Genomic DNA, 10,856 nt, shown 5'->3' on the forward strand with positions numbered 1-10,856 from the left:
GACTCCGGACGTGATGCTACTCAGCCAATCAACAAGCGAATTGATTCTGCCTGTTGCTTGCCTAGGCTGTGCTGCTGCTGCTGCTGCTGTGAGAGAGAGTGACACACGGACGGAGGAGAGGCGAGACTCTGAGAAATGCCAGAGATAGAAGTAATTTCACATGGCGTGCTCAAAAGAAACGAGTAGACCGTGAAAACAAAGCTTTAGTTTTAATCCAGAGCACGCAGACTCATGTTCATTCGAACATGATCCTGACCAGCTGTCTATGGAAGCACCACACATGAGCAAACACACACTCAAATCCAGACTGAGGGCACACACACATTCACTGCCCAACAGCATGTGAACGATCGATAGATAGAAAGACAGACAGGCAGACAGACAGACAGACAGACAGACAGACAGACAGGGTGGGAGCTCACTTCTATCAAGAGAAAAGAAGGTTTGTTGGCTGGGAGCTTGAGACTGATAAAAATGTGAAATGGAGTTAAGAAAAGAGGGAACTTATTTTTCTCAAATTAAAGCACTTCATTTTAACTCATTGAGTGCCAGCCACTTTTGGAAAACGGATGCTCCCAGTGCCAGCCCTTTCAGAGCGTTTTCAGTGATTTCTGGAGGGCCACAGAATATTGTGTGATATTACTATGTAAACACCGAACACACCCAAAGACCGATGAGACTCTATTGTATCATCAGCAAAAAAAAGTTTATTGATATCATTTTCCGTTCTTTAGTTATCAGCATTAGAAGATAGGTTATTTTCAACAAAAACAGACGTTTCAAACTAGAAGCTGAGATAATGAGCCTTTTGTGAAATGAAGCATTTCAAGCACATGACTGACTCTGAAGCTAATATTTTCTGATGTAGTGACACCTCAAAAATAATTTCCTTCAATAAAACAGCGAAAAAAACAAAGGAATTTTGTTTGGCAAAATAATATTTTTTAGCTGCAACCAGCAGCGCTGGCCCCTGCGTGCGCAGACCCTACACCTTCTTGCTGGTCTTGATTTACTGCTGGTGGGCATCAGATATTCCAGCTTGTGTTTGCCAATCCTGTCCTGCTGTCTGGGTCTGTCTGGGTCGGTGTTGTATGCTGCCCTGCGTGCCCCACCCCCCTCCTCCTCCGTGGGAGTGTCTCTGGTGGCTCTCTGCTGCGTTTGCTCTGCACTGAAAAGTGCGCTACACCAGCTTTTTCACAGCGTTCCGCATGTATTTGTCACCGGCTCCCCGCGTTCCAGTTGAGAATAATAACAACTCCACAACTAATCATGTGGAGGGGCTATCGCAGCGGAGACGGAGGGGCTCAATTGTGGGAGCAGATTGGCTGCTGCAGGCACAGCTAACGTTATGCTTCATGCATATCGATGCATACCCATGCGATTTCCGTTTCCCCATGACTTCTCTGTTTTTTCCTCACCTTTCTCTAATCTGGAGAGCACTGTCGCCACCTAATGGGTCCGTAAAATAGCTTATACACATTCAACATCCACCATACTTTCACAGGAGATGCATCAGGCTTTGATCCACGTCCCACCATCAAAAAACGCAATTGACGACTTTAGTCGTCATTGGCACTCTACGTTACTATTTGAATTGACGACGATAGTCGTCATTGGCACTCAATGAAGATGCACATTTTTCCAAAGCACTGTTGTATGTTATTTTTTAAATGCAGCCATTATTTTACTTGAAATGAGAAAACAACATGTATGTATTATTATAATAGGCTAGTTATTTATAATTAATCCAGTTAAATATGAAAACTGTAAATTAATCAACATTTTTTATGTTTATTTTGATTCAACAGTCAGTCGCTGACTACAGACAGACATTGTACCATTAGGCTACCCGCTACAGCAATCATTGAAGTAGCCTAAGTTCAATGGCACTGAATCATAACGCAAGCTACGTTAGGATGTTCTGGACCTTCGCTTGAGAATATTTTCTCTATCTGGACCTCTTTGAATTTTAATTGAGTGCCCCTGGTGTATGTTATGTATATGTTGTGTATATATATATATATATATATATATATATATATATATATATATACTGTATATATATATATACAGTATATATATATATATATATATATATATATATATACTGTATATATATATATATGTTGTTTATATGTTGGTGTATGTTATGTACACTAGAACATGTATTTATTACAATAAAGTATATCTCATCTCATCTCATCTCATCTCATCTCATCTTTAGAGGAATATCTCATTTTAAATTAACATTAGGATTATACTGTTGTGTACAAAGCCCCACCTTCCCCCATCACCCTGGGTGACTCCCCAGTCAACACTGTGGAGTCCTTCCACTTCCTGGGGACTATCATCAGCCAGGACCTAAAATGGGAGCTGAACATCAGAGCTCTCACCAAGAAGGCACAGCAGAGGATGTACTTTGTGCAGCAGCTGAAGAAATTCAAAATGCCAAAGGCCACGATGGTGCACTTCTACACCTCCATCGTTGAGTCCATCCTCACCTCCTCCATCACCGTCTGGTATGCTGCTGCCACTCTCAAAGACACTGAGGGTGTATTCACACCTGTAGGTCGTTTGCTTTGTTCCGATTCAGGTACTTAATTGATACAATTGTTGCATTTGTGCCTTGGTTCGTTTGTGTTCACACAGCCACAAATGAAACGGTCCAAATAGTATTGTCAAACTTCCTGGATTGGCCAGCAGACACTCTGATAGGCTAATAGCCTCTCGGGATGGACAAAATAATTCCCAGAGATTTTCCTATTATGATTATAAGAATGTGTTTTGTTAGACCTACATTGTAGGCTATGTCGGGCGTGCGCCGTGCGAGGAGAGAGAGAGAGAAAAAGAAAGAGAAAGAAAGAAAGAAAGAGGGAGGGATCGGGAGAGAGAGAGAGAGGGAGAAAGTTCTTTATTTATTTATGTATGCTATGTAGCCTATGTAAGCCTATGTATTTATTTAGCCTATTTAGGCTATCGGGAATTTGGAGATAGAAGATCAAAGACCCTCGCAAATTCTGCTATTAGGCTACTATCACGGAGACGAGGATTAGCCGAGACATAAGCTATATGAACACCTGTCCTGTCAGGAATAAAATATTAATAAATAATTGAATAATAACGGACATTTCGAGGAAGACATGCAATCAGTCTGATTGAACCAGACAATCTTATCACAAAGAAGATTGGCTCTGATTACCACGACTTGTTTTCATTTATTGAATGGAGACCAGAGAGAGGGAGAGAGAGGGAGGGAGAGAGCCAGCAGCACCCGCTGCGCAGCAGCACACAATTTACAGGCAAAATCCGTAGAGATTCAACACATTAACGTTGCTTCCCATGGTCCGAAGTAAGTTGATTGAGTTCAAACTGCTGATGTGATGATCCAAAAATCCCCCAAAGTTTATCGATGCAAGTCACAAGTCGCCAAAACAGGATCTGAAAGATGTTGTTTTTAAACGATAAAAATGCTGGTTATTCAGGTCGTTACGCACAGCGCAGCTGACTACGGCAGCTGGTTTATCCAAAAATGCGCACCGTTTACTGCAGTTGTGGCGGATCGAGGTCGGATCACGTTCTCACCACAAACGAACCGCACCAGAGTTTGTTTAAAGCGGACCGAGACCACCCTTTCTTGGCGATCTCGGTCCGCTTGTTTTGTCCCGCATCCGAGTGCGATTGCTGTGTTCACACTCCCCCAAACGAACCGCACCAAGGGGGAAAACGCTCTCTGTTTCGGAACAACTGCTTCAAACGAGATAGGTGTGAATACACCGTAACAGACAGAAGATAATCGGATGCAACCTGCCATCCCTCCAGGACCTGCATGCACACTGAAGCGGTCTCGCACATATGTTCGTTTCCTTGGATAGTTTGGTTCGTTTGGGGTGGTGTGAAAGCGCAAACGAACTCTGTTGCGGAACAAACAAACGAACTCTGGCGCGCTTGAAAATGTGGGTCTCGGTTCGCTTCCAAGTGAACCCTGGCGCGGTTCATTTGTTGTGTGAAAGCAACCCGGACTAAACACAAGAGCGTCAGTGCATCTGATGCACAGTGCATGAGTAGGAGACGGGAGAATGGAGGAAAACAAACACTGCGGCGTGCACACGTGTACAGTACCTGCGCGCTGCGTCGTGACATATGTGTCACCCGCTGGTAATTTGAATACAATCTCGCCGAGGTCATTTTTCTGTTTTTTGCAGATTATGAAACTACAGACTGTAAGCTTTCAAATGCTGTGTCACACATCGACATCTGAAAATGATTTAAGAAGATATACTCATTTGAATGTTGGTACACCTCAAACCAAGTTTCCGAGAAACACAGCCTCAAAGATTGACCTCTGGGCCAGCCAGGTAATGGGGGAGTGAACAATAGCTGCTCATTTACATTGACCACTCCCCATTCACTCCAGCTGTCATCACTGTCACAGGTCACAGTCAACAGCAAAAAGGGGGATACTTATTTCCACTATAATTCCATCCACAAGTAACATAATGATAGAATGTAGGGCTATTTTGGTCATGGGTTTCATACACTTTCTGTAATAAAACATATAAAAGCAAAACTCTTATCAAATGGGGGTCCGTGGTCTAATTTTTGTCAGTTTAGGGGTCCCTGATGTGAAAAAGTTAACTACTGTCTGAAATGACCTTGACCTTTTCTTTAAAGTTGCAAGTAAGCAGATTCCAGGCATATTGGGGTAAATGAATGCAAAACTCTAGTGTCATTGTACTTGGAACAATATAATGAATATAATAATATAATAATAATAATAATAACAATATACCCAGCAAAAATACTTTTACTTTAGAATTGATACTGAATATTCTTGCAATTATATTATTACTATAAAAATAAACAATCTGTCGTTTATTTTATCATTGCATGTCTAACATTTAATAAGACTACTATGAAAAAAAATGGGAGAAAAAAAGATTGATTTTTTTTTCGCTTTGATTTTTGTTTTTGCTGAAGGCGAAATGTTTTATGGTCAGTCACGATTCTCTGGAAGACTGGTTGGCTTGGTTCAAGCCTTAAAACTCGTTATATAAGGATTTTTCTAAATGTCTATGGAGAAAATGAATGAGGAATTCACTTCTAGCGTTCTAGGGCAATGTCAGACAGCCACCAGCACTCATAAATGCTCAATTTAACCCTTCAGGGTTCATACACATTTTGACCAATGGATTTCCATGACTTTTCCATAAGTTCTTAACCTGTATTTTATGCACACCTGGGGTAAAAAAGAAGAAGAAAGAAAGGGCAGATGTTGTGAGCAAAGATGGATGATTTAATATTCCATAGCTCTGACCTAAGCAAATCTGACATCACTATTGTGATATAATATGATTGTTTTTAGTAAAGTGTATCACTCAATAGTCAATACAAAAAATGATGGCTTTTATAGAACCGAAAGCCTAGCTGCTTAGTCTGCCGATAAAACATAAAAGGCAATTTAGACTCTTATTGGCATGACGGCAACAAAGCTGTGAATTTTGCATTAGGGCCAGTTCTATAGTGAGGCATGGAAAGCCTCACTATACGCCATCATATCTGTGTCGTCTCACTTTTGACTGAAAAATGATGCCTCTAGATTAAAGAAAAGACAATGAGTGAGTTGAGTGAGCCAATGTGATGTTGACTTTTATGAAACGCCCAGGGTTTGTGTCTCCAAAAGCAACTAACGTTAGTACATGCAAGCTAACGTAGCTAGCTGCTAGCTACGTTAGCTTCACGTTACCTTGCATGTAACGTTAGCGGTTGCTTTTGGAGACACAAACCCTGGACGTTTCATTTTGAGTAATGCATGAAGTTCTCTATGGTTTACGCAAGCTCTGGGAGTATGAAGTGCTTTAAATGCGGGGATTTTGGCCACAACAAGCTTGTGGACCGCTGCCTGCTGAACTACTAGGTAGGCCACAACCAGCTAGCCACCACGTTAGCCACCACACAACAGCTAACGTTAACGCCAAACAAATCCGCAACTCCTCCCCACGTTTGGTTTAGCGTAACGCCAGCTCAGACTTTCCCCTAATCTCAGAAACCTTGCGGGACATGTATTGCAAATTGCAATAGTGGTTGTTTTGTTATAATTTGAAACAGTCAGCCACACTGTCTGGAGGCGGCCATGTTTCGCCACTCTGCTTGGGTGTTGTCACTTGTAAACAGAGCTTTGCACCCCGCCCCCATGTAACACGCTGAATTCTATTGATGTGGCTCATTGGCCGAAACTCGGAACAATAGCAGACATTATAGCCAGTGAAACGCCACATGCAAATGAATGAAAACCCCCCCTCAGCTAGGCGACTCAAGCCTGAAATCTTGATTTTTTTAAATTGCTAAATATACCTATTTACTGATTCTAAAACGACTCCATTTTATGTGGAATGGATAGTCCATCCTCTTCTTTGTCTACTAATAGAAAAAAACGAAAAAAAACTTTTTTCACAAAACGACCTTTCACCTCAAATTGCGCGATTTCAACCTGGCGAGATTGTACTGAAAATACCAGCGCCTGTCACATATGTCGTCATAACAACATCACATTTATCAACAACTGGCCCCGGGTTGCCTATCTCCTTCGGTACGTAGGCTACTCGTTTCATCTGCAGAATGAAATGTTCAACAGCTTGCTGCCTCATCTGCTGCTCATATTGGGCACATTCTTGTTAAATAATTATTTGATAGTAAAACCAGAAATCCCAATATCGCAGGTGGTGTTGCTCCATGTCCGTGTTTTGCGGATTCACTTGTGTTGTTCAGTCAGCCCTCAGCCAGGCTAGAAGCCTGCTGGAGAGGAGAGATTTCCCTTCTCTATTCTGTCCAATAGATGAGTGACTGTTTGGACCATGTGACATTGTTCAGAAAGTTTGGTGCTTGTGACAAATTGTTGTGTGAAAGTGAACCAGACCAAATGAAAAATGAAACAATGTTGCAACTTCACAATCGCACCGAGTCCACCAGCTTATGTGAAAGCGACGTAAGACACTCAAGGCAAGAGACTGAGGTCTGCCAAGACCAGAACCACCCGCAACAAGACAAGCTTCTTCCCAACCGCCATCAGCCTCACCAACAAGGCCCGGAAACCCCTTCCACCAAGGACCTCACTAACAACCCCCCCCCCCCCACACACACACACACACACACACACACACACACACACACACACACAAACTCACTACCTCCTCCTAAACTCAACTGAACCCCCCCCCCCCCCATAAAACTGGAACTCATATCTAATTTAATGCCTGTTTATACTACTGTACGGTACTGTAAATTCATGTAAATTCCCTGCACATTGAATGCCTATTTAACTTAGCCTGTAAATTTCATGTACATTCAATGTAAACTCTTATTTAACTCCGACTGTAAATTCATGTAAATCCACTGCCTATTTAACGTCTATTTAACTCAGTCTGTAAGTCTCATGTAAATTCAACGTAAATTCATATTTATTATCCACAGAACACTTCACCACTCATGTACATATTATTATATTTACTCGATTTGATTGCACTTGCAACTTTGTGATTGTCTTTAGTTATCTTCCTACTTCTTATCTCTGTATATTGATGTGACCACTACGCTGCATACAAACACTAAGACAAATTCCTCGTATGTAACTTGCATACTGTGGCAATAAAAGTGATTCTGATTCTGATTCTGATTCTGATAGTATTTTCTCCTTTTCTCATTCACTTTCATGTCACCACCTTCTCTCCCTTTAGGTCGTGTTACACTACAACAGACAGCAACACAGGCAGAAACACTGAGCTTATCATTATATTTTATTATGTTATTATTATAAACCAAACATCAAAAAATAACATCTCCACCCTCTTTGCTTTGCTCATAACCCTTAAATATCGCAGTATAAAACATATAAAACACATTGTAATATATATTTTTTTTATTGAGACTGCAATTCCAATACAAAACAGCAGAGGGTGCTGCCCTGCCAGCTATAGTGCTGAATGCAGCATGCAACAACACAGACCAACACAAGCCTGCAAACTGCGCAACCACTTCAAAGAATGACAGCAGCCTGCAGCCAGCATCAAATTTCTGCTCAGAAATAATGATAAATAACCATGCCAAGAAATTATTGTCAATAAATATCAACCTTACCTTTAGAAGATCTTCTTTTCTTGACTTTGTGCTTGCGAAATTGTTCATTAAATCCTCAGTCTATTCCCATGACTAGTTGGGACTCAATAGCCATCAGGGAGAGCGCAGACAGTCGTTTCTGATTCATAGTCGTCCTGAGTTCATTCTTCACTCTTTTGAGTTGATAAGATCTCTCCCCCGGCTGCTCCTGCTGCTTGTCTAGCCTTCCATGATCCCCTTCGCCTGCCAGACCCGCCTTGTTGCCCTCCTCCTCCTCGGCCTCGCTCACGCTGTTGTTGCCCCGCAGGTCGCTCTCCTCCTCCAGGTGCGTCTGCCGGGGCCGCGATGCAACTTCCCCCCGCTTGCTGCTGCCTCCTCCTCGCTGTTAGCTCCAGTCTCACTCCCGGAGTCCGACTCCGACAAGTGCCTGGCCTGTCGGCTGCTGCCCTCGGCCTCTCGTGCCTGCTGGTTCCCGCTTGCTGTGACCTCCGGTGTCGGTGTCGCTCTCGTTCCCGCCTGCTAGCAGGAATTTCTGACTTCCGGTCAGGACTTTTCAGAATAAAAGCTGTCATTAAAAATCGATAAAATACACAAATTGAAGTGATGTCACACAGATTGAATAAATACCCATGCAAACTGCACTCTAAATCAAATATATGTAAAATTCATTCTTGTTGATATTTGGGGGAGAAAAACACATTTTACAGCCTACGGTGCAGAGTCCAAACAGTAAAATGAGCCCATTTTGAAATATTGTTCAGAATTCAAATTTTAATGCGTTGGGGAAATTTCACTGCAGTCATGTACATCAGTAGTCCCTCTATCATGCCTACCTAGCGGCTAACCCAAACAGGTGTAAAATTCACTCGTGTTGAGATTTGAAAAAACACATTTTACAGCTGTTCGGACTCTGTGTGTGTGTGTGTGTGTGTGTGTGTGTGTGTGTGTGTGTGTGTGTGTGTGTGTGTGTGTGTGTGTGTGTGTGTGTATGTGTGTGTGTGTGTGTGTGTGTGTGTGTGTGTGTGTGTGTGTGTGTGTGTGTGTGTGACTGTGTGTGTGTGTGTGTGTGTGTGTGTGTGTGTGTGTGTGTGTGGCCGTAGGCCGTAAAATGTGTTTTGCGCTCTGGGGCATTCGAGGGACTAAACAAGAGTCGGCTGACAGCAGCACCTGTGCTAGGCTGTCCCCTCGACAGTGGCGAGTTATTCCTCGACACTGACGCCAGTGACTGGGGAATCGGAGCAGTCCTCTCCCAAGTGCAAAGGGGGGAGGAGAGGCTTCTAGCCTATGGAAGCAGGATATTGTCACCTACTGAACAAAACTACTGCACCACCCGACAAGAGCTTCTGGCAGCGGTGGAGTTCACCTCCCTCCCTCCAGACAGTACCTGCTGGGGAGAGCATTCACCATCCGGACCGACCACAGCAGCCTGCGCTGGCTGACCCGGATGCGGGAGCCGGAGGGCCAGCTTGCCCGCTGGCTTGAGAAACTGGCAGAGTACGACTTCAAGGTGATCCATCGTCCAGGGAGGCACCATCAGAATGCGGACGCACTCTGGAGGAGGCCCTGCCGGAAGTTGTGTCCATGCACTGTGCATGATTGAGCCCGACGCGCAGCGTCGGGCTAATCATTCACCTGAAGGTCATTATTTCCAGTAATCACCGGCTCACTATACATTATCCCACTTAGAACACGGCCTACAACTAAATCATTCAATAATCTGACAAAAATAATTATTCAAATATATTTTTTAATAGCGTTTTCAACGACAAAGCGGTTTCATTCGTAATTGGCACACAAGACACCACAGCTGCAACTGGTTGGCCTAATTAGTAGTGTCTGCTGACAAAAGGCTCTTATCAACTGATTAATCCAGGTGTGGCAGAGCAGCGGTCGGTTGTCGAGAAATAATGACCGGTGAATCTTGTTGATTGACCAATCAGAATCGAGTAGCCTATTCAAGAGAGCCGTGTTCTAACTATCTATCTACATAATATCTATATATCTACATAAATATGTCGAATTTAAAATGTTTAAGTACGTCTAAAGTATGCACATGACATGTGCACCTATGTGCAGTGAATATGCCACTGTCTCTGACTTGTCTTATCACTCTACTGCCTTATTGCTTGTTGTGTCTCTTGTTGTTTTTGCACTCATATGCCCTGTTATATTTGTACTATGTTGTAAACGGAGTCCACAGCACAAGAATTTCACACGTGATACTTGTACTACGGAGTGACAATAAAAATCTTGAATCTTGAATCAATCTATCAATCTATCTATCTATCTATCTATCTATCTATCTATCTATCTATCTATCTATCTATCTATCTATCTATCTATGACAGAAAGGCGTAATCCAACGACGTTGCCACTTGGGTGGACATAACCTCGCGTCACCAGGCTCTTCTCGGGGAGAAAAGGGTGGACTTGCAACCATGCAACTAAATGACCATAACGTGTGAAGCTGTTACAAAACAGTATAGGTGGCGGTAATGCAACAATTAAGAATGCCAACCGCCATAAAACACCGGAGAAGAAGAAGAAGAAGAAGAAGAAGAAGAAGAAGAAGAAGAAGAAGAAGAAGAAGAAGAAGACGGTTGCCCAGCGACCAATGGCAGGACGTCTGCATGTTTGCTAACGCTAGCTAGTGCTGTCAGATGGAGTAGCAGCATCTGCAGAGCTGCACATGTGGGCTGTTTATCTTTGTGCAAATGCCTCCAAAACGAAAAGGACCTTTGCAACTT

At 42.9% G+C, this 10,856-nt stretch overlaps 1 protein-coding gene across 1 annotated transcript in view; it reads left to right on the plus strand.

The window, feature by feature from the left end:
* LOC310789168 (nephrocystin-1-like) overlaps positions 1-10,856 on the plus strand; it is a gene marked incomplete at both ends in the record, with an annotated part of 149,257 nt that overhangs the window by 88,496 nt on the left and 49,905 nt on the right. The window contains 2 exons of the mRNA XM_083650758.1: positions 8,435-8,651; positions 9,487-9,616. Of these exons, the coding sequence (XP_083506884.1) occupies positions 8,435-8,651; positions 9,487-9,616 (347 nt within the window). The remainder of the gene's footprint in view (positions 1-8,434; positions 8,652-9,486; positions 9,617-10,856) is intronic.

This window comes from Poromitra crassiceps (genome assembly GCF_964638095.1).
Source record: "Poromitra crassiceps genome assembly, chromosome: 14".
NCBI classification, from domain to species: Eukaryota; Metazoa; Chordata; class Actinopteri; order Beryciformes; family Melamphaidae; genus Poromitra; species Poromitra crassiceps.